This window comes from Cyrtonyx montezumae, unplaced genomic scaffold (assembly GCF_038088225.1).
Source record: "Cyrtonyx montezumae isolate F1298 unplaced genomic scaffold, pur_monq_1.0 scaffold_17, whole genome shotgun sequence".
NCBI classification, from domain to species: domain Eukaryota; kingdom Metazoa; phylum Chordata; class Aves; order Galliformes; family Odontophoridae; genus Cyrtonyx; species Cyrtonyx montezumae.
In genome coordinates this window covers 34737351-34762158 of record NW_027071903.1, presented here as the reverse complement: position 1 = coordinate 34762158, position 24808 = coordinate 34737351, and the positions used below count along the sequence as shown (strand labels likewise).

At 47.8% G+C, this 24808-nt stretch overlaps 1 protein-coding gene across 4 annotated transcripts in view; it reads right to left on the bottom strand.

Annotated features, from left to right (window-relative positions):
• Positions 1-263: 263 nt before the first annotated feature.
• The window catches only part of SMAD3 (SMAD family member 3), a 59253-nt gene continuing 34708 nt past the window's right edge, over positions 264-24808 (bottom strand). For 3 of the 4 annotated variants that reach the window (XM_065734094.1, XM_065734091.1, XM_065734093.1), the window contains exons 2-9: positions 14772-14965; positions 13797-13931; positions 13054-13128; positions 11255-11305; positions 7047-7259; positions 5661-5798; positions 3565-3709; positions 264-748 (exon numbers count right to left, since the gene is read on the bottom strand). In XM_065734094.1, the coding sequence (XP_065590166.1) occupies positions 625-748; positions 3565-3709; positions 5661-5798; positions 7047-7259; positions 11255-11305; positions 13054-13128; positions 13797-13931; positions 14772-14856 (966 nt within the window). In that variant the 5' untranslated portion in view covers positions 14857-14965 and the 3' untranslated portion in view covers positions 264-624. Of the gene's footprint in view, positions 749-3564; positions 3710-5660; positions 5799-7046; positions 7260-11254; positions 11306-13053; positions 13129-13796; positions 13932-14771; positions 14966-21093; positions 21106-24808 lie in introns of those variants that run through there. The other variant, XM_065734092.1, reaches the window with a different exon arrangement.

The following is a 24808-nucleotide window of genomic DNA, read 5'->3' as shown; positions in this document are numbered from 1 at the left end:
TGGTGCTCTGCTTCGTGGAGGCCTGCTCTGAGACAAGCAGGGCCCAGCTCAGGCACGAAGCAAGGCGCTGCCTCCCGGCGAGCTGTGTGCCGTGGAAATCCTTCCTTTGGGGAGCAACAGTGGGGCAATCAGTCTTTGCACACGCTTTTTGTGCTTTCTTTTTCCCCTGCTGCTGCGATCCCAGGGAGGACAGGCACGCCTCAGATGGATGGAGGCAGCAAAGCATGAACAGGAGTCATCCCAAAGACCCGTGGCGTGTGGCGGAGATGCCGGGGCTGCGTGGGGCGGATGGGACGAGCCATGGCTGCAGGCACAGCACTGGCTTCTCTCCGCTGAAACAAAGCCGTCTTTTAACATGATAAACTTCAGCTTCATTCTAACTGCAAGGGCCTGCAGCCTTGTAACCAAAGTGCTAACAGTTTCAGTGGAAGTGGCTCCAACGGGTCTTCAAATTAAAAAAAATAATCATAATGAAACAAAACCAAGAAAAGCCACTATTTTAGCAGATTTGTTTCTCCTTATCGCTTCAGTAACTGGGAATCTCTTCTCTACGTGTTTTGCTAAGGGTTCAGCCAATTCCATTCTCCAGTCCTTGCTCCCTGCCCGCCCCCAGGAGGTGTTTCCTTAGGAGACGCTGGAGCAGCGGATGCTCGGGGAGCCCATCTGTGTGAGGACCTTGTCCAGCCACTGCAGAGGGCCGTTGAGGTGCAGCTCAATCCAGCAGGGAGTGCTGGTCACTGTCTGCCGCCTGCGAGGAAAAGGGGTTGGGGAGAGAGGGGAAAAACAGAGCATTTGAATAGGACTTGCAAAACTTCACAAACGTGAGAAGGTTTTACAGCTACCGAAGCATTCTTTCCTGCTTAGACAACAGCCTTGCCTGTGGGGCCAAAGGAAGGTCTCTCTCCTCTTTAATGCACTTCTAGCTGATGCTGCTTCCTCAAAAGCCCCATCTTTTCCCTTTACATCTCCTACCATCCCAAAGGGAAACCCGTGGTATCGTCTGTTTGCACTGAGACTTCTGGAAGAAGCTGCTTATCTAAGCAACACTCTCCAGTTTTATTCTGCAGACCCCGTCTCTCCTCATCAGCGAGTGAAGTATGTCAGGTCTCTGTGTGTGAGGTCAGGATGCTCTCCTCTCACCCCATCTCTGAGTGTTGGTTGGATGCAGAGGTGACAGAAGCGATCCCCACTCTCCCTGTGCTGGAGGTACAGACCCAGTGCTACAGCTGCACACAGGGCAGAGAACAGAAGTATGGCATTAACAGATGTTTCTGAAGAACCTCAGGAGCTGGTGGTGATGTTGGTCTGCCTGCGGGGTCACTGCCCCCCAACATCCCTCATCTGCTGCACTGTTATTCCTCAGAGCCAGAGCCCACAGAGTGCCTCCAGGCAGCAGAGCAGGGTGGCATGGGGAGGACTGAGGCACAGGGCAGGGGGCTCTGCCCAGGGACAGCGGGATTCTCGTTCCAGGCACAGCGGCAGGGCCAGCTGCTGTGGAGGAGGAGGATTACAACGAGTGAGAAATAGCCTGGAAACAGCCTTGGTTTACATCCTCGTTTCCCACAGAAGCTGTCCTTGGAATCTGCTTGTGGGAGGGAGACTGAAATCTGTGGGGCCCGGGGAGAAACCGCTGCTGCAATGGGGACTGTGCTCCCCGGGGCTGCCCAGCGCTCCCAGCACCATCTCTGCAGTGGGGCAGGGGCCCAGGGCTCTGTGTATGGCTCCACAAGGCTTTGGCTGAGGGCTGCACTGTGTCCCGGGGATGCACTGTGTCCCTCATCCTTGAACTGAAAAAGGAAGTGGCTCCTGACGGCACCGCACCCATTCCCGAGCAGCGCTGGCAGGGACACAGTGCCCCATGGGCAGCACTCGGAGCCCATGGGAGTGGTGGCACTGTCCTGGGGGGCAGCAGGATGCAGGGAGAGACGAGCATCTCCCCCCACCACCTTCACTGAAGCAGACAGATGAGGGCCTCAGATGATTGAGCCTCCCTTAACACAGAGCGTTCCCACTTGCTGCCTACAACTAGGTCAACACTGAGCAGTCCAACTTCCAAACCTGGAGCCCGAGGGGCTGCAGCACTGCCACCCTCCTGGCACCCCTCCCTGCGTTCCCACCTGCACTGCCACACAGCTGACTGCTGCCTGCCTGAAGGCAAACCCTCACAGCTGCACCCGGCTCCTGCTGGGCACAGAACTTCCATGCCATGTGCTCAGTCAGCTTCTCCCTGTCCCCTTCCCGAGCCCCCGGCACAGCAGAGCACCGAACACCCCAAGTCAGACTGCTCCAACAGCAACACAGCCAAACCAGAATCACTGCAGCAGTGCTCCGGATGCACCTCCCACAGCTACCTACTCCCATCAGCTGATCTTGTGCCCTGACAAAGGCAGTCAGATGGAGCATTCTGTGGCAAGGAAATAAGGAGCAGGAGAGCAGCTCCAGCGTGAGCGCAGCGTTTCACTGCCTACAACACTCTAATGGGATAGCTGACTTTCCGTAAGTCACGCTCATCTGGGTTTCATTACGAGCTGTGGCCGAGAGCCAGGGCTGAAATGCTCTGGCCCGGGTGCAGGACAATTTCAAAACAAAATGGACTCCAAACATCTGGAGAAATGAAGAAAGTGGGAGCGTAACGTGCAGGACCCAGGCTGCAGCTGGGGCTCAGCACCTCCCCACGGCAGCAGTCCCGCCGTGCTGCCCCGGGACGCAGAGCCCACACTGCACTTCCAAACGAGGCACAAAGAAAGGGTGCACAGTCAAGCAAGTATTTCAAAATCCTATCTGGCTGAAGTCCAGGCCAGCTTTTTCTCTCATAAAATGATATTCATTTTCTGACAAATTTCACCTCCCCTGCTTACACCACTAACAACTTTTATTCCCTCTGCTGCTCTGTTAATGCAGTGGAGTGACACAAGCTACAGAGCTCCATGTCCTCACAGCCTGTGCTGTCAGAACAGCCATGTCATCCATCCCAGACTCCACTGCATCTCCTTTTTTACTTCTGATAGTGACCCCGCTTCTCCCACCACCTCCACTCACCTCGAAGTAACAGCCCTAAGACAAGCACTAAGAACAGGAGGAGGGCATTTAACAGCAATTCTGCAGCAACTCTCAAATGTGCGTTTTCGTGCTGAGCTGTTTTCACTTTAATCCCATTAGTCCGTGATAAAAGAAAACACCAAACCTGACCCTATCTATGAGGAAGCACTCACACTGATCCCGTCCTGATAACAGTGCCACACTACGACTACCAGAAAACTATCAAATACACACCCAAGATTAAGAAAAACAGGTAACATTTCCCACACAGCCATCTGGACGTGCCTGCTGTGCTCCAGGTAAGGCTCCAGCTCTGCACAGCGCTGGGACCCAACACACGTCTCCAAGCGTATCCCGTGATGCATGTTTTACACAGATAGGATGGGAAAATCAGACAGGAGGTCAACATGCTCTTAGCAAACACACAGCGTGTGCGTTTCCAAAGAGACACAGCACTCAGCCTCCCTTCTCAGGGCTGAATGAGGACGCCGTGCACGAGCACGCCGCGCTTCTCGCAGGGCTGACCTGTACTCTGCTCCCCAGCCCTTGACGAAGCTCATCCGAATGGTGCACATCCTGGTCAGCTGGTACACAGCTTCGAAGCCCTGGTTGACAGACTGAGCCAAGAGAGCTGCAAATTCCTGGTTGTTAAAAATCTTCAAGTTACACCCTGCGAACACAGAGCACGACAAAAACAAGGCCTTAGCTCAGACAGATTAAGAAATCTGTTTCTTTATGAGAATGGAAAGAAAATGCTGCTCTCCCATGTCCCCAGACACGTGACACCACACACAGACTGCTTAATTACAGCACTTCAGAAAGGCTGTCAGGGTTGCCACATTTCCATGGGCTGAAAACCACATGATGGGACAGAGATCGCTCACACAGCAGGTTGCCACCTCCACGCCAGACCCGGGATCCTCACGTGGAACCTCGTTTACACTCATTTCCCTTGTGTGGTAATTTAAAGGCCTACCTGTGACCAAAACACTGACAGCAATTGCTACAGAGCCTGAAACAAAGCAACGCGTGGGTTAAGAACAGGGGCTCAGTGGTGGTGGTTTATGTGGTGCCTGTCAGCAGCAGCAATGGAGATCTGAAGTGAAGCAGCTCTGGGCAGCCAGAACCCAGTTACCAGGGTAAGGAGGCTGGCAGCAGAGCTGTAGCCCTCTCTTCAGTCTGATGTGACAAAGAATTTCCCTTTACAAGCACAGTGCTCCTCTCAGTGTTTACTCACAGCTGAAGGACAGAGAACTCGTTCAACTGTTCTAGGCGATAAAGGTGAAAAATAATCACGTTATCCATGGCTAAAATAAGTAAATAAATACCTAACTCTTATGCTTGGTTTCTCCCTGATAACCAGGAACAAGTTAACCCCGAAACTTGGCATGCCACTAGGTGCTCATTTGGGATTACATACGGACCAAGTCTGAAAAACAACCAGTTGGACTGTGATGAACTGTATTTTTCTAAATCCCTTCTGAGCCTACTCTCTAGGGCTGGGCCCACACTGTCATCTGTTTTGGGCCGAACCTCCTTCGGCAAAGCATAACCACATTCAACAGCTCAGCAGCTGCAAAAAAAAAAAAAAAAAAAAGAAACTGCCCATTTTTTTGGCCATAAAAGAGCCCAGCCCAACAGCACGGGTCTCGTGGAGTTTGAAGGGAAGTCGTGCTGGGCACACTGCAGCCTAAGAGGGAAAATAAGAAGGGAGAGAGCACAGAGAAGGAGCCACGGCAAGGAAAGGAAACAGCGTGCTCAGACTGCGAGCTGCTCAGACCTCAGGACTGATGCAAACAGGTCTCCCCGTGACCGTGCCTGGGAGGAAGTGGTACAACTCGGCCTCAGCAGCAGGGGAATGAAGAAACCGCTTCAAAACCAACAGAAATTTGAAGATGAATCTGAGAAGGCAGCCAGACTGTGGCAGAAGTGGGAAGAGCCGGCGTCCAAGAAATGTGCCTGAGATGGATCTACAGCGGAAATGTGGGCTGTTTATGCTTTCAGATGTTGACTCCAGCCCGGGTGGACTCCTGTGATGTGGCTGGAGAATTAAGTCATGTTTGTAGCACTGGCAGCTGCTCCCTAAGCATCTGAGAAAGGAAACCCATTTAAATGGGCCAGGACTTGCAGTGTACGGATCTCACTTTGAATAAAAGAGGATTTTTATTCAAGTATTTCTGAATGAAAAAAAAGTTACTTTCTAAATATATACATACTTCTAAATGTTTGGGAAAAAAAGCAGGTTTTGTAAGCCTAGCTAAATACCTTCCTGAAAGGCAACTATTCATCCCAGCTCATGCATGCATCTAACAGAGGTACCTGTTTTCCCCCATACATGCCATAACATCTCCTCTAACATCTCAGCATACCTTACAAGTGACATTTCTCTAGAGTAAAGCTCAAAGGAGAAAAGCTGTACTACAGAACAGAAAGCAGTGACATTTTAAATCTATTATGGGCTAATCGAAATTGAGAAAAAAATATCTTGTCTTCTTTTACACAAAATTATAAGTGACAATTACATAATTACAACATGGACTGATCAAACACAGCACTGAATACGTGTCAGGTTCTGCTCAAACTGTGCAGCACTGCCTCTTCCTCCCCGTGTGTGCCCTTACCTGGTGGGATCTTGCACACCGTGGCCGGGTGCCAGCCGTAGCGCTGGTTGCAGTTGGGAGACTGGACAAAAATGGCACTGTCACTGAGGCACTCGGCAAACACCTCGCCACCTATGTAGTACAGCCTCACTCCTCTTCCTGAGAAACACAGAGCACAGTTTGGGGTTAGTTCAGAACGTCCATCTGCAAAACCTGGAAGGTGCTGGGAAGAGGCACGGCCAAACACGGCACGTGAGAGGGCTCAGAAAGCAGCTGAGCTGTGAGTGCAAAGCAGCTCAGCCCTGTGCTCTCGTGCCCCGCTGGGCTGCACAGCCTCGCCCCCTCCCAGCCTGCCTGCTGCAAACATCCACAACACCTTCCACACCAATGTGCTATTGGTTAACATTTGGTTCTGAACCTTTTCCGAATCATCACAGCTGCAAACAACCACTTGTTTATTTCCTTCATTACTGATTTGGAATTTAATTACCCAGTGCATCCAAACAGCCACCTTTTCCTTGAGGATGCACTGGTATTCAAGGACATACATACATTTCCTGCAAGAGTTTACACATATTATTAAAATCTCAGCTCATAAATTCGTGCACTCATTTTTGTTACTCGAATAAATATTCGCTGCGGTCTCACACTGCAGTTTGAAAATCCTGCTTTCATTCTTCCATGCTGCACAAGGAGCCTGCTGAATTTAAGGACTCAGTTCTGGATCTTGGCTCGTGTTTGCTGTGTGAGCATGTGGCTGTTTTTATTTATTTTTCAGTGGTACAGATCAGTTTACAAGTATGGAAAGATCCTCCTTAAAAACATTTACTGTCCAGAAACAGACATAAGGGGGAACAGAGTTGGGATGAGGAGTAGGTTCACTTCTGGTGGAATCAGCAGGGAACACCACAAAGCATAAACAATTTTGCCTTTTATTAGAAGTGCATAGATCTGGGATATTCTATTCAGCACCAGCTTAACTGAAAACAAAACTGAGTCTTTGTAGTAATAAGCAAGAAGAGAGAAAACTGAGATGAAAACCAAGTATACATTTTAAGAAAAGAGTCAGTTAGAAAATAAAATTGTGCAGGAAGGAAAGGGAATACACATGATGACTGCTAACATCCACCCAAATGAAGTTCTGAAGACCACGTGCCAAAATTTAAACTCGTCCTCTGTTAAATGCAGTTATTGTGGCATTTCTCAGGGCCTCTTTAATTGTATTTTTATAAAAGAATACAATTAGTGCTCCTTTATGGGGGATTAACCTAAATCACCATGGATACTGAAATCTCACAGTCCCAAAGTGGACAGAGCCGTGTGCCATCAGGCACTAAAAGGCTGTGCAGGCAGGTCCCCACCTTCCACCTCGACAAACACCGAGTTCAATAAGGAGACAGAAATTACCAATGTGTCGTCTTGTGAGCTCCACTGCTGCATTTCTGTTCACATTTGAGAGCAGACCAAGGCAGAAGCGCTCTGAATTCGATGGGTCAGTGAAACCGTCCACGGTCATGGAGGGCTGCGAGGCGTGGAACGTCTCCCCCACGCGCTGGTTGAGTTCATAGTAGGATATGGAGCACCAGAACGCTGGCTCGCAGTAGGTAACGGGCTGCAGATCTGCACACAAATAGAAAGCAAAGTAAGTCACAGCCCCTCGAGAAGGGGGGATGAGGAAAGCGCCTGCTCTGAAATACTGCTCTGCTTCCTTCCTTGGGCTCACTGGAACCACCGAGCTTTAACTACTTGACAGATTTTAATGGAGCGCAGCTACAGAGTTACATCAGCCCTGAAGCTTTTGGCACGAGGAACAATCAAAACAGTCAAGATATAAGTCACGGAGTAAGCAGGCTATCACTTCACTATCTTCGTACTTGGAGAAAATCCTAAAAGTGAAGTTAGCTTTTCTGTGAAGCACAGGACCACTTCTAGGTAGGCAGTACCCTAAAAATAGGAAAGGAGAGAAAAAGTAGAAAAACTTAGAAAGGGCAGACCACAAACCTGCCTTCACTGCCACTGGTCTCCAGAATCCTAATGCTGTGTGCTTACAGCAAAGCAGCCAGCAAGCCCAGCTTCTCATCTGACTGCTACGACCTCTCCAGCACTGGCGAGACCAGTGGAGTTGTCTGCAATACAGACACGTCGTATAAAACTGCTTTTTTTTCTTCCAGTCCAATGGATTTCACATTTTGAAAAGAAAAACCATTTTCCCAGCAGGTGAGTATGCTTTTCACTGGGGTTACAGACCCAGGAAGGCAGGTGAAAGGTGGGGTACTCAGATGGCTTCGGGTGACTTCAGTGCTCCCCATGGAACCAAGGAGAGTTTTGTTTGTAAATTCAGCAGAGAAAGGCCCAAGCCAAATATTCTTGCTAATGCTGCACTAGACAGCATTCAGTCCTTCTGCAAGCCGTGGGTCTGCTGAGCAGGAACAGTGGAAAGCAGCACAAGCTAACTGTTAAGTGCTGTATTTCCCAAAACCAACGCAAGAAATAAAAGCAAGAGAAGGTTTCTTCCCATCTGGCAGAGTTAGCATGGAGCACAACCCCAGCCGCCCTCGCAGCTTCCCCATCTGCTGCAGCAAACCTGGGGCTGAAGAGATGGGCTCCATCGCAGCCTGCTCTCACCCAGGAGTGGCTGCAGAGGTTCGAGAGCCATTTCTCATCTGCTACTGCTTTTCTCTGTAACCCTCAGTAACAGGCTGCCACAGCCTGGCCTCAGCCTCAGGGTGTGATGGATTCCTCACTGAGGGACGTACAGATATTCTATTTCCATCTTAGTGCAACTTGACAGACACAAACCAGCAAACTGTTCTAAAGAAAAGCTTGTCTCTGAACAAACACAACTGAGGTTTACTGGTGCTGACAGCTTTGCTTCCCTAGGTGTCCACTGAGTACACTCATGCTACCCATACTGCAATGTCCCCCTAAGACCGAAGTACTGCCAGTCCAGATGCAGAACTAAAAACCTGCGAGGTGCTCTGCACACTGCAACGTGCTCTAAGAACAGTTCTAACCCCAGCTGTAGTTAGAGTGTTTGCTAAATGCTGTACATCAGAAGTTACTGATTTATGTTATCTAACTGCAATAATTGCAGTTACTCCTAACTCCCTCAGAAGCAGCAAGATAAATAAGTGTGCTCGCTTCCTTCCCCTCTGCGCTGTCTTTTCACTGCTTAGAGAAATAAGTGTTTGAGCACAGAGTCACAGAGGCTTACGTTGCTGATGGATCTGCCCCCGGGGTATGTGCTTATTTCACTTACTGCTTTTGCGTCAAGTCCTCTGCACAGCAAGCACTGACAATGGATTTCCTGTGCACCAAGGGACTGCCTCCCTCCCAAATAGTATGTGTGCAACCTCAGGCCTGGCCCCGGGCCAGCATAAACTCCCTGACTTCATTCTGAGTGTCCACACAGTGCTGGCAGCCCTGCTTTCACAGAGGCTGTGCTCTTCCCAGTTCCAATTCCAGTGATACAGAAGAGATCACTGGGTTATCTACAACTTCAGTTACACCTTGTGTTTGACAGCTGAAAGTCCAAATCTAAGCCAGAACGCTTGCAAAGCCAATGCACAAGCTGAAAGGAGAAAAAAAATCCCAAAATGTTACTGTGCAACAACTTTTTTTTTTGTCTGTGGATGAAAAGATGAACCGAAAGTCCCTCTAGGTTTCATCAATTACAGCTTGATATCAACATACATACAATTGCAGCTCAAACCAACCTCACTCCCATTGTTCCAGCCAGTTTACCTCATGCTAGTTTATGGTCTTTGTAATTCTCTGGAATATGGCCATGGGATGAAGTCCAGAGTTCATCTGACACAAAGTAAACTGCCTTAAAAGCTTCAGGCAGTTCTGTTCAAATAAACCGTCAGTTGTAATGCTGGGACGTTATTTCCTTAACAGCAAAACTTCAAAAATGCATGCCACATTCTTTAAATCTTAGATTTCATTAACACGGAGAGAAATCCCACTTAAACTTTTGCAGATGAAAGCACAGCACAGACACTGCAGCATCCTGCTCATCCACAGGAGCAACACCACTGCAGGCCACCGACCAGCTTCTGTCTGAGCAGAGGGGGAATCTGCACAGCTGAGGGAAAGCTCAGCTCCCCCAGCTCACGCAGCCCCTCTCTGGCCTGCAGGGCTGAAGGAGCAAGGGGCTGCTGCTGTGAGCAGCTCCTTATCTTAGACATGCTGCCCACGAGGCACAGATGATGACAGATTCTTCATTCGACAGTGGCTGAGAGTTGCTCAGTATGTGCCATTGTATTTATCGTTTCTCAGCTTCCTCACAGCAAAGATTTATTACAAAACTGTAAAAAGAGACAAAAAGGCCTTAATTCGTGGGAATTTTTGACTAAGAGCAGAAAGTATTTGCTTTGCAAAACTTAAAGGTATCTTTTCATGCTGCTAAGTTCAATGCTGTTCTGATGTCTGCTCCACAGACTACAAAGAGATTGCTGGTGGGGAACCAGCCTCACCTGCTCCTATTTAGCTCTTTGTCACCACAGTGCAGTCGGGCATCCTGCAGGCCCATCAGCTGAGCACGTGTAAGGAGCAGTGTCCTGGTTAGAAGGGGTATGTGCTGGGGCCTCTTTCCTAGAAACTACTTTTCTCCTTATGTAAGGCAGATGCCACAGTCAGCTTGCCAGGTTGGTTTTGTTACATATAATTGGCTTTTTATTTTTAGGTTGACAAAAAAATGCTAGAAATTCACATCAGCTCCTCAGCAGCACACTTGAGCATAATGAATTCGGACAAGGAGAAAAGAAAAAGAGAGAAAGAAGAGTTAGCTACGCATTCTTCTCTGAGGTTTTAACAGTTAAAATGAGTAAAAAGTTTAGTGGCATTGTGGCAATATATTCCATACTTTCAAATAAATAAATAGAGAGGGGAGAAAAGAAATCCCCTTCAACAGCCCCAAGATATCCACCAGTCAGCCAATGACTGACAAATTTTGGAGCGGAGTCAAAGTACCCTCTGCCAGGATTAAAAGCATATGTAAACTTTATGGCTATGGTTATTCAAGACTAATCTCAAGTGGCCTGTGTCTGCTGGCTTAATGAACATGCGGAGAAGTGATCCTGCAGCTAGCCAGAGCTATGAGTGTGTTTTATGAGAGACTGTTGAGAGCAGTTTCAAATACAGAGAGAGCTCAGACTGATGAAGATCAGACCCTCCACGCCTGTAGGTATGAAAATGAAGAGCAGAAACTCTGGGAAACAGCAGAGGTTCAGGGAGAGCCACACGACACCTCTAGCAGGATCTCAAAGGCAAAGGTCCTGTTGAACTGCTTTCTCCTTCTTCACAAGAGAAGTAGAAAGGAGACATCCCCAGGCTCCTACAAGCGTAAGACCCATGAAACCTGTGATGCTCAGAGAGGTCTGTGACATCCGTGCCTTTCTGAACGCCAGCATTCTTGCCCTCTCTCCATTTATTTGAACTCCAATCACACACCAATCAGTTAGCCTCCTCCATTTGCTCAGTTATTAGCAGAAAGAAGCACCATCAGTGCTCAAAACCTCATAGAATATGCACAACCTCAAGAAATAACCTCGTCATTAAAAGGTCATGCTCTTGGCTGTAATTACACACAGTTCTCAAGATCACATGCTTACCCAGATTATTGTGTGCTGGAGACATAGGATTCGGTGATAAGTTGGGAGAACCTGAAAATCAAGACATTGTAATTATTAGTATGGCATCTGCACAAAGGAAAACACTTGCATAGAATCTTCTGTGCTGCCCAGGCTTGTTGGGAGGGAAATCCCACTTCTTAGCAAAGTCTCATTTTGTGACATTACCAACTTCTCTGATGTTGACTGCCACTTACATGAGCTTCCAAATGCTATTACCTACTATATCAACTCGCTACATCTGCAGTACTGCTGAACATCTTCAGAGAGTTTAATTCACTTAATTAGTTTTCAAAACTACGCAGGCAGCTGCCTGTCTTACTTTCACACAGTTATCAAAACTCCAGGCACCACCATTACAGCAACACACAAGCCCAGTTAGGCAGGCATCTCTCAGCTCCACTGTACGTTGCTGATCACTCAACAATGGAAAACACAGCTTTGTATATCAGTGAATCTTTCTGGTGTTGGGACAATGGAGTATTGCATCAACCTATACAGCTCTGACCAAATAATTGTTGAAATTTGACCCTGACATTTCAATTTTGCCCACAGATTTTGTGCGTGCATTTCAAATATCTGCACTTTGATGCCCAGAGAAGTTTTGATTTCTGGCTGCCTCGTGGACGCAAGCAGGTGGTACAGCCCATCCGTTCTTCCCTCTCACACTGAGTTCAGCTGGTGTCTTCAAAATTTGCTCTTCTATAAGGAATGAACCCGGTGACATGTGAAGGAAGGGATCTAGCATTTGAACATGAACTGAGAGTATTTATAGCACCTTCCAGGCCAATCCACTTCCCCAAAAAGCCATACATATATTCTGAATGCCAACCGCATTACCAGTGATTATATGCACTGAAATGCATAGCGTCAACAGGCTTATGTTTGATGTAGACAAACAAACCCACACTCTTTTTTGCCATCTGTACAACTGTGGTGCAAGACTGCAAATCAATCATCTCTCTTTTACAATCCCACGTATGCTCTGCGGCTGGAGACGTGCAGAGAAGCCGGGATAATTGCATGCAGTATTTGCACTGAGTTCTCTCTCTATGCAAGTGCCATGCATCTGCATACCCCTCTTGGCAACGCATCAGCCCTTCTAACCAAAGACACATTTGTGCTTTTCAGGCCAAGCCTTAGGAATTAAGAGTCTGAACTCTGAGGAGTTCTTACTCACAAGCAGGGACACAGCCCACACCAACAGGATGCCTTACACAGTTACCTGCAAAGACATGATGTTTAATTTCGAACTGCTGATAAAGGTCAGCACTGGATACTAAGGCTGCTCAGTCTAAATCTGGTTTAACAGAACCTAGCCTGTTAACCTTCACAGGGATACATCCACTAAATATTAAGACCCCTTAAAAATAAATCTGCTAGTGATCTAATACAGTTAACTGGACATTTCAGCATGTACAGCAGACAGATAAGCAACAAGAAAAAGGCCTCTTTGGAAGGTGCCAGCTACTTGCACAATATTCCTGTGCATACACATGCAGGAACACAATACAGTGCAAGCTATTGTTAGGTCTGCCTCCGCTGTTTCAGGCTCCTGCTTAGCAGTATCTAATGATGGATGTTAGGGGAACAGGAATGTCCTGTACCTTTCAGCAGCTCTAAAACATGCTGTCCTGTGCTTTACATGAGATGGCAGGCTACATCTGCACTCCTACAGGGATGAAATATCTCTTACCACCATCTGATCTTCAGAGCTCCAAAGAAAAGCTTTAAAGTTTAGATATGACCTAGAAAGTTGCAAATGGCAAAAGATGACTTACCTGCATCCATGCTGGGGTTCATCTGGTGGTCACTAGTTTCTCCATCCTCACTCAAATAGCCTGGAGGGGGTGTCTCTAGAATCATAAAACAATCAAAGTCATTGCAACTGGATGAAAAGTCTGGATTTGAGACAGCAAAAACGTTTACTTGGTTATTTGCAACAAGCTTTCCTTTTTTAATTAACTTTCTTCCTCAAACTGTTCCGAGTAAGAGCAGAGCATACTTGTGAATAACAGAGGAGGGAAAAAAACAAAATCAGGATTTTCAGTTCCACAAAACTTTAAGCCAAGTAGACAGTCTTCTGTCCAGAGATTGCTCCTTTCCTGACGCACAGCTGCACAGTTTGACCATGCAAATCAGGTGTAAATTGCTTGTAAAAAAAGATGCATAAACAGAAGAGCTCAATTCCATCAGGAATTTACACTTATACTCAAATGGAAATGGCTGAACGTCAGTCAAATCTAAGGCTGTTAAGGGAACATTTGGCTTTGGATTCCGCAATAAACTGAGTACACACTACTGAAGGGAAGAGGTGAGTTTGAAGAAAACAGAACTATAAGCAGCACTGCTATCGTTCTACATCTACAGCTATCACCTGCTTCTGTACACTTTCCCATTCCCTTGCTCCTTAGCAATGGTAGAAATAAAGACCTGCCACTCATTCAGCTTAGCAGACACAGACATGACTGACTGTGCAGCACGACCCTTCCCCCTCCGCTCACTAGATGGAGAGATACCATACCTGGAATGTAGTTGCTCTGCGGCTCGATGCCTGCTGGGAAGTTAGTGTTCTCTGGAATAGAGTGACTGTAATCATCTAATGGTGGGAACTCAGCTGGGATCTCCGTGTGCCGAGGCACCAGCACTGGAGGTAACACTGCACAAATGGAAAAGAGAGCAGCAGCATTAGCAGCTTTAAAATGAAGAGACTGAAATGCTAGAAAATGAGGAGTAACCAGTTTGGAGTACCACCCTTACACACATGCAGCACCGAAGTCGCTAATTAAGGGACAGAATTTGCTACTTGCTTCTGAAATAACAGCAGCAGTTAAAGATACCATTCTCAACGCATCTCAGCTGGGCTTGGGAAGTGTGCTCAGCTGAACACACCTAGGCTGTCTGCCTCTTCTAAAAAGAAACAAGCCATCTTATAAAAAAAAGTTACACCACGTGATTCAGAAATGAAGACATTTCACCTAAAATGAAATGGCAAGCTAGGATTAGCATAAACATCCCGACTGGCTCTGCAGATTTGTACCGACGTGCAGCAGAACTATCTGCAGTTCCAGGTGAAAGTCTCCTTCAGAGGCAGGAGTGCTCAGAACAGGAAGCTCAGATGTGTTGGAAGCTATTCTTAAATCTGCTTCAGCTTAACAGTAACACTTCATCCTTAATACCAACAAAACCACTGGTGAGGGATGCCACCGCCGCAGTCCTCACTTGTATCCGCTGTGTGTGTGAGCTGGTTCTGGGCACGCAGGGACACATTAGGAAGCTGGCAACGAGGCAGCCTGCTCAACGTGTTTTTCATCGATTTTAAATGATATTTTTCCCCTGAGTGCAGATTCATAAATTATTCTGCTGCACACAGTAAGAGACTATCATCAATAATAGACACGCTTTGGTTTTAAAACCCTACGCCTGCTGCTTCATTCGATTTTGAAATGCCACTTATAAATCCCTCAGAAGGTATCACAGCACATGGGGTCAGCAGTACCTGGGGTCTCCACTCGTTGGTAATGATAGGGATTCACGCAGACTTCGTCCTTCTTCATGTTGAAGGCGTACTCACACATCTCCATGGCCCGCAGCTCATGGTGGCTATGCAGGTCCGGCCACCGCCACAGCCGGCAGTAGATCACATGGGGAAGGCCCTTGCGGTGGGACACCTGCAGCCGGCCATCCAGCGACCTGCAGGGGGACCAGGAGGGGACAGTCACGTGGGCTGGCACCAAAAGGCATCACTGACCTCATCCCATCACAGAAGCCAACCAGAATGCTGCAGGCTCAACACACAGCTGGCTCAGCTCTGCGCCGTGGCACAACCCCCAGAGCCACCCAAACCCGCTGGGACGGTGCCGCAGGATCCCCGCTGCCGTGCACAGCACACCTCTGAAAAATGCAAAAATGCCTCTTTTATGTAACAGCCTTCATTAATTTTCTGAAAAGAGCTTAATTTGGAGGCACCGAAGAAAGCTACCCCAGGCCAGAATACATAAATTTAAAGACACTCCTGAAGTATTTGTGTGTCCTAACACAAAGGCATCTGCACAGCTCTTCCCAACTTACGCTGTGCACGTTCAAGCCTAAAGAATATGTGCTACCAAAACCAGGCTCTGAACATAGAGACATGAGTTTCCATTTCCACTCTCTGAAGTCAGGGGGGTTGGAACTAGATCATCTTTGAGCTCCTTTTCAACCCAGACCATTCTGGTTCTACCAAGTGCAGCCCTCTGCTTCTCTTGCTTTTTCTTTATGACCAATAGGAAACACTCCCAGGTTTTGGTGAAACACAGTATTTCTTTTTTATTCTTGGTCAAGGAAAAAGAACATTTCGATTCCGATTGGAATTATTTCCCTTGGCTCTTCGTGTCGGCAGCCAATCGAGAAAAACCAACCCAACCCACACAAACAATTATTCAGGCAGTGGTTGTGCTGGTCCTGGCTGCCCTGGCAGGCGTTTCCCACAAACAGAGCTTGGTAACACGCACACCTCTTGCTGCAACAGCAAGGAAGGAGCAACGCCGTGGATCCCAGCTGCACAGGGAGCAGGGAGACACATCACACAGCTGTGCACACAAAGTGTACGGAACGACTGTGGCACCACCGAGGGAACTGCTGCCTGTGTTCCCCAGGTGTGCGCTCATACCAAGCTCCTCCTGAGGTCAGCAAAGGAGAAAGCAAGCTTCCCACGTGAACAACTCACAAGGAACTGGTGGGGAAGGTGGGAAGACTGGAACTGATTTCATGGGTGGCACCACATCGCTGTTGTGTGCACAGCCCCCACAGCCTGAACAGCTACGCAGCAGTTACCTGAGCCAAAAGCAGCCTGAAAGCACAGAGCAGCAATCAAGTGTCAGCACCACAGCCACTCGCTTCTGTTAGAGGATGTTACAGTGCGTTGGTTTTGCCATCTACCACTGCTCACAGCACAAATTCCATCCATAAGGAGAAAAGAGATGGGCTTCACAATCTTATCTAAAAAGACCTTTAAAATGACAGTGCCACATGCTTTGTTTTCAATCACAACAACCTCCCCGTCTCCCCTCTACCCTCAATAAGGAGATACAGTAAAAGAAATGACATTCCCCCAAAGCCCTGGAGGCTAATTACATTTTTATGATTGTGAAATCAGTCCTTGGGCTCTCTGTTGAGGGATGTGGGACAAAACAACACAGTCTGCATTCACTGGGAAGAACACAGCTGAGTGTCAGGGTGGTTTATTTCCTGCTGTCCTGGCTCAGCCCTCCAGGCACATTTCTGGGGCTGAGATGGGACAGGCTGACACTGTGCTCAGCATCTGAGCACTTCAGCGCTTCTCAAGCCCAGAGCCTACGTACAGCTGCCTTTATTCTGCCATCCTACCTAACAGGGTTTCTTCTCAACATACCAAAGCTTCTTTGCCCAACAATCCAGTGCTGGCTGGATCTCCAAAAGCAGCCCCACTTATTGTGGGACATGATGTCTCCTCTTTCCCAGTCAGCTGCAGCTGAACACATCAAGTGTGTCCCCAGTGCTGCACTGAGGGATTAAATAGCAAAAGTTGTGAAGAGCTCTTATTTTCAGTGTTGACGTTCAGACCTGAGTGGGTGATGCAGACTCTCACCACGTTCCCAACCAGCATGTTTCCTGAGCTTGCAGGATAGGAGTGAGAAAACAGTGCAATCCACAGCCTGTAGCCATCACTGCCTGCCAGTGCGAGAGCACACAGGTTACAAGAGCCTGCAAGGAAACGTGGAAACAAAGCCACAACACAGCCAGGTTGTGGAGCTGATACCAATTTGCAGTGATTTATAACGAAACTAAATTTTAAAACGGTTCCCAAAAAGCCCTGACATGAGCAGAGTCCCTCCAGCCCATCCCAGGGGTGTCAGCAATGACAGCCGGATCCGTGCACCCACAGCCCTGCTTGGAAGGTGTGCTCGGTGAGATGGAGCCTGACATGGAGGGCTGCAGCATGGCACGTTCAAACGCGATCGAGGAGCAGCCAGTGGGGAGCTTACCCCACAGTTCCCAGCAGCAGTGATAAACACCAAGTGAGGAAAACACCAAGGCTCCAGGAGTGCAATCAGGGAATTACTGCTTGCACAACGGCCTGAGGCACAGTCAGGAACAGAAAGCCCTCGGGCTGAACACTTCAGGACTGATCCTTCCTTGTAGGCTGCTACAAGGCACTAGGGAAGTCTAACACCAGGAACTGCTGCTCCGAAGCACAGAGACTACTGCAGCTCAGAGAGCAGCGGCCAACAGCAGCTCCCAATAGCCAAACCAGAGGAGGGAAGGAGAAGAATGACAAAAAACACTGAAGCAACTTATTTTTTTCAACAGTCCACTGCAACTTCAGAAAAGAGTGGGGTCAATAAGAAAGCATGACACTGCAGAACAGGAATCCGATTTCTAGGCCTGATTATGTTACGTTGTATTTTATTTTTTATTTTTAATTGTGATTGAATTTGTAAGATAATGAATCAGAAAAGAAGAGACAGCCACCACTGCCACTCGCTTTCCTCACTGGGCACTTTGCAGCTGTCTTTCCTTCAGATGGGTAATAAACCTCTTCCTCTCACCAGCGTGTGCTATACAAGCACAAAACACAAGAAGTAGTTCCTTACTGCTCCTGCATCTGCTCTACACCATGAGAGCGTTTATTCTTGTAGCAGAATCTGACTGTTGTGCACAGAGCACTGAAATATCCACAGGGCTTCACTGAAAACTTGGATAAAATCTCAGCTTTCCCTGAATACTGGCCAAATGAAAAACACTGAATAAAAAAAATGACACATGCAGCACATTTGTAATTCAAAAGCTGATCCCTTGCCATCTCTTTCCCCTCAATTTGCTCAACATCACTGACTTTTCCAGTTTCTGATGCAGTTTTAACAATACTGTCATTCACACTCCAGAAATAGAAGTAACTGTCCAAGTGAGACTCGCAATGCACCTTATCACACTGCCATACAAGAAACTGGTCACTAATACTTAGCACTTACATCTGGAGGAACGGAAAAGGATTAGCAAACACCTCCATAGGAGGGAAGACCACAACTGTTTTTACTCTGGTCTCTCTCATCACGAGTGCTTACTCTTCCCTCCCTCAGGAAGGAGACACACCTCTACACCAGCAGCTGGATGCTGAGATGGAGCAAAAGGCACAAAGGATGAAGCGATGGACAGAGCTGGGAGAGCACTGCAGGAGTACTTACAGGCAGGCACAGGACCACAGCCAGCAGGCAGCACAGCTCCACGCATCCGCTGGCCATCAGGTCTTGAGCAGAGACCACCACAGCCCTCAGCATCGGGTGGAAGGCTTACAGGGTACACAGTAAATCCCACTTCTTCTGATGCTGCATAATTTTTCTACTCTGCTCTCATTTGTTCTGGGCTTGCAAGCAGCTGACAGTACCGAAATGACCAGTACTCCCATGTGTGCTTCCTACCGCCTATTTACAGCTCTCGGTCTGTCCCAGGGCTTTGCAGATTTCCCCTTCCCCCCACCTGAAAGCTGAAGAAATGCAGCACAGAGAGTTGATGTCAGGATCAGATTATGACAGCATGAGTCATTTATTAAGATTCCAGTAATGCTAAGCTCTTTAGCAGGTGCCTTGAGACCGTATTTTGCAGAGTCTAATTTCAGATTCAGACATAAGTATGTTTTATTGGTTTACCATAAACTGTCTGCCCACTGTGCTCCTTCAGAGCCGCCTGCTGCCGGCCCTGCACTGCTCAGCTCTCCCCTCTGAGCTGGGCCACTTCTGCTCTGTGACAGCACACAGATAAAAGCTTCATTTCATTTACACTTCTTTATAGACACATCTTGTTCTGTCACGCAACATAACTATCCAACTATTTTTTCCTGCATGCGTCTTAACAACCTCCTATTTACACCACTTCTGCTTACTCCACAGCCACAGGACATTGGCTGCTGGCTATCAAACCCAGCTCCCTGTCTTCTACTTGAGCCATTCACAATTACACGCCCCTGCATCTTCCACCTCCTCCTTTTTCTGACCACATTCACTGACCCAACGCTTCGCCCTCCTTTCCCCCTCACTGTGAGCGTCAAATGGGACAAGCTTTACTTTGATAAGAATGCAATAATTCACTAACAATAACTTAACTACCAACAGAAGCTGGCAGAGAATAAGAGCTGTAAGCAGCACCTGTGGCCATCAGTGTTTCTGAAAGTTTCATATCCAGGCCCTTTACTGCATGGTGGTTTTTATAAGCCCTCTAAATTTAATTTAATTTTTTTTTAGCATCTCTGGTTTTTATTTATTTCAGCAAAGTTTGCCCAAATCTGTGTCAGACTCGTCAAAATTTATTTGTGCTTGAGCCTGGAGGGGGTTTGGGGGTGGAGGAAGCAGGCTCATAGGGAAGTTTGGCCCCTCCAAAGGAGTGTGCCTTTTTGGAAACTCATTTATCATAGAAGCTTGTCACTGCTTCCCAGAATCCCGTGTCTGACTCCGATCGTGAAATCCAAAAAGCAACGTGCTCCTGCCCAGCCCAGCAGCTTCCTTTCCGTGAGGAGATTCCAGGCATTCTGATGGCTCTGTGAATTTGGATGTTTCGTAACGTGAAAATGGATGGAAATGCCAAAGAGATTCAGATTATCTTCCACAAGACAGAGCACATGAAAAACAAAAGTAATTCAAGAAAGACTGAATAACCCGAGTGCAGGGTTCTGCCATCAATCGAGCAGTCAGAAAAGCTGCTGTAAAACTTACTTACTGCATTAACTTTCACGGCAACTCTACTGATTTACACTCCATGTTTAGCTTCAAAATGCATCTTCCTGATGCTCTAAGGAAAAAGAAAAAACTCTTCACAGCTTCACTAAAGCCAGAGAGATTTGCAAATTAGCATCAGCTGTGGCTCCAGCCTAAATTGAACCAGAGGAAAAGAACCATGGGACAGATGTGCTTCTTGATTGCTGAAAGCAGAAAGAAGTGAAGGCCCGATAGAAGCCTCACACTGAGAACTGCTGCCCCGCATACACTGGCTGCTAACAAAAGCAAGAATGATTATTTTCAGGAGTGCTGAGAAATGACAGTTTTAAGAGCTTGGACTCTCCCTCACAACATACACAACTGCCAGTGCCGTCCACAGGAACTTCACATAAATACCAGGAGTCGGAACTGACTTCTCAGATAATTGTTTGTGCATTCTATCAAGTTGGGTCAAAGCCAACATTTCTTATGGAAACATTTTTGGTGGTCTTGGGCAAAGAACATGTTTACTTTATAGCAGATACAGCTAAAAATATTGCGTGACAGCCTCCAATTATCTTGTTTGGAATAGTCTGAGGCTACTTGAGGTTCTTTGCTGCTATTTTCTTTATTATATAGTGAAAACGTTGCTGCTTTTCCTGTAATTTAAAAGGCTGCTATTTCAAGATTGTGTTGGTACCTCCCCCACATGCAGAACAGGATCCAGGGAGAAGTTGCCCAGAGTGCCCACCTCCCATTTTCAAAAGCATCTCAGGTGCTCATCACACAGACTGACACTCCCCTGGGATCACACGGGCCCTTAAAGCCTCCCATCAATCCTCCTGGCTCTCAGCTATATTGCTTTCTGAGCTGCTTTAACAACAACTTGGCTCTGTAATTATTTGCACAACCAGTGCTAATTAACAGCACACCACAAATAAGGGCTCTGGTCCCACAAATGCTCACGCTTCCATCCCAGCCCCTCCGTGGGGCCGTCCTTTGGGATCCACTGCAAAGGAGAGCTACACACAGGCTCTGCGGTGAGGACCTGGCCTTCATTAAAGCCGAGCAACTCAGAAAGAAGTGCAGATTTTAAAAGACAATGAAAACAACCTTCAGTCTGGGTTCTCTGTCTGCAGCCTCCACCGTGCTCCCCAGCGATCAGCCACCTCTCTCTTCCAATCCTTCCCAGCCTCCGACCCGCGCTGGCATCCTGCGAGCTGCTAATGAATCAGTTGCAGATGAATCACTTCCCATGTGCAGACGGCGCGTTTCATCACAGAGCAGATTCTCACAGACTTTTCTCTTTGCTCACACAAACCCAACGACAAAGAGCTGCCTCCGCTATACCCAAACAAGCCTTGAAGTTTCAGCGAGATGCTGAGGGAAGATGTGCACCGTGTGTGAGGTGAAAAGGGTAGTGGAAGAGGCCGCGTTAATTTTACAACTCTGACTTCCTTCATCGTGAGTCACAGCAAGGCAGGACAAATCCAGCTCAAAAAGCAGACTTCAGGAGTGTGATGTCTTATGGGAACGCTGCAGATTTAAGATGGGATGCCTCATTAGAAGCCCACAGAAGTTAACACTTTACAGCCTCTTATGTCTGTAATTACTGCTGAAATCAGAGACTCAAAGAGTCCAGGTGGATGGGGAGAACAACTTTGTGAACCTTTCCCTCTCATAATTAGGTTTTACAGCACGGCTGAAGAGTGCAGGGATGAGAGAAGAAGGTGCTACGGGCTCTAGGGTTGTTAAGTTTTATTCTGTGGGATGTTCCAGTACAATGAGAGAAGACGGTTATTTGTACCAGAGAGATGGAAAATGCTTCAGCTGAAACATTTACTTTTTCCCACCAAAAGCACTTAACAGCAAAAAGAGGAAGCTGTGGATGTGGCCTACCTGAAAGCTTCCTTTCTTCTAGTAAATCCACACATGGGTGACAGCGTTGGTTCAGGCTGCCACTGGCAGCTCAACAGCACAGCACTCGTGCCAAGCAGCAAGAGAACGTCACTGCCCCTGCGGCCCAGACAACAGCCCTGCTCGTGGAAGCTCAGTTCTATGTCCTCCCATTGGAGATTACTTTAAATAAATACATGTAATAACCATCCTCAACCTTCGAATTTCCTTCAATGCTGCAAGGCACCAGGAATTCCTTAGCTCACTGAAGCCTGACTTGCACACAGCACTGCTCCCTCCAGCCGCAACACGGCGTTTCCTCACGGGACATCTGCACCACTCTATCTGAAGCAGTGCAAGCACAGATGTTTTCCCTCCACCCCTCACCCTGCCTGAAGCTGCAGCAGCCCTGCCATGATACGGCTGGGAACAGGGATGTGTAATTTCAGTGCTTAGCTCTGACTAATGCAGGATGTGTGGGAGCGCAGCAGAGGGGCATGAATAACAGCTCTGCAGAGCACGTCTCCGTATCATGCTACGTCAGTCTTATCATCCAAACAGGATCTCCAGCATGTGTGTGCACAGTACCTTTCCTGTAAAGGTTGTTACTATTCCTTGTGTGGAAATCCAGCTGGTATGACACAAAAAGGAGCAGGAAAAAGCAAGCTGCCAGAAGAGCCGAAATCAACGTAAACAAATACCTTATTTTTATGTAAATGTCAGGAGTAATAAAAACTTGAGGCAAGAGATTAAAGAACAGTCCAGGAAAAAAAAACAACACAACCAACACAAAAACAAGTCCCCATTCAGCCACCACAGCAGACACAGCAGTTCCCAAATGAGATGTTTTCCTAAAGTTTTCCATGGGGTGTCCGTAACGAACTGCTGAAAATACCAATTGCATCAAAACTCACCTTTAAGCAACAGAGAGACATTTTCAAGCAGCTTTCCTGTTGTCATCCACCTCTCCCCTCTCTCCAAAATAAAAAGAATATTTAATATTCACGCCCTGGGAACCACACTGGATACATACTTAAGTGTGAAACTTAGAACAGAAACAGCCCTAGAGCTTGCCAAGGAGAGGGAACAAGGAGGGAAGCAGACTCGCAGGTAAATATTAGTTTGTACTTGAAAAAGCCAGAGTACATTTTGAAGCTGCTTCTGATTTTCATGCCAACTCCACATCGCCTCCGTCAGACACCGGCAGCGCTCAGCTGAGCAGGGAACGAGCGCATGGGGCACAGCCCTGGGCTCATAGGGATGGGACATTATCAGCCAAGCTATGGAAAACCATCAGCAGCATTCCAGAACCGAGGTTCTTCTTCCTCATCTTCTTTTTGCCCCCTTCCCCCCCCACCCCGAGGCTAGACAAAGTCTGGAAGCTCCTGAAACTACCAGAGAGTTCACTCCTGGCCTCTGCTGTGACCCACAGAAGACACAATTTTCATTTCCCGAAGTGTTTTCAAACGTATACCAGTGCACAGCTGGATCTGTCCATCTCTACACAGCCAGCAGGAGAGGGACACCCACGTGCTACTCAGTGCTCCCGTGGTCAGTGCAAACACCACCCCTCACCCCAAATCAAAGCTCAAGGGAAGCTGGAAAAGCCAGCCACAATAACTAACTGCTCATGGGGAAACGCACACAGGAGACCCGGGAACACCACCCCACCTCTCTGAAACAACACGACGAGGCACGTAGAGCAGCAGGCAATTACTCGTGGTCTTCTTTTTGTGTCTCCTTGCAGCAGCATCATGCACTTGCTGGGTCCCTGGCTCACAGTGACTCACAGAGGGCCTTCCACCACTGAATCATCTGCACATTTTTAAGCACCCTGCAGGTTTTGTTGGCTAGATGTCTCACGATCTACACCTCCAAATACTCCCAGGGTTGCCCAAGGCAGGAGCGTGCAAGGACACGTGAGCAAGGGTGCAAACCAACAGCGATGCTCTGTGGCCACCTGAATGGTGCAAAGAGGAACACACACAGATCTAACAGCACAGCTCACTCGCACAGCAAGAAGCCACTATGGACACAAGCTACACAAAGATAGGGAAACAATGGAATAAGTCACAAATATTTGATTTCACAAGTCAAGACAGTTTTCTTTCCCTGCCCGTGTGACTAAGCCTTTGGTCCACACACCCACTCCATCCTCAAAAAACAGCTCCGTGAAACAAATGCGATTGCTCTAAAATACACACAGACAATGACTGGGCACACCTCCTCACAGCACTCTATTTACCAAGAGTCTGCACCGACTGTCTGCCTGGGATGCACAGGGATCCAGCTTCCCCTCCCAACAACATGTTGAACACTGGCAAGACCAGCTCCTTTCCATTTGCTTTATCCCATTCCCAAACCTCTGGCTCTGCAGAAAGCACCATTCATTCAAATGACCCTTCTGCGATCATTCCCAGGTCACAGAATCACAGAAGGGTTGGAAGGGCCCTCAAAGCCCACCCAGCCCCATCCCTGCCGTGGCCGGTTGCCATCCACCACACCAAGCTGCCCAGGGTCCCATCCAGCCTGGCCCCATGCACCTCCAGGGATGGGGCACCCACAGCTGTCTGTGCAGCAGTGCTGGGGCCTCACTGCCCTCTGTGTAAAGAATTTCCTCCTAATATCTAATCTAAATAAACACAGGAAGATGTACCTCTTCTTTGTGATCCATTCAACCTGCCTTATGGTACATGCCGTCTAGTTTCTTCCTCCGCAGCACAACAGTTTCATGTCTTGTTCCTTCAACCCATCAAAAAACCCCAGCTTCTAAAGTGATCACTCTGAACCACCAATCACACTCCTCTCTCGATCTGTTTGCTACCTCCTACAAGGTATTAAGTCTGAGAGGTCTGCAGCCCTGTCCTTAAGGCACTCCAGCACTCCTAACATCCCACAGCTGAGTGCTCACCCTGGCTCCCCTTCCAGCCAA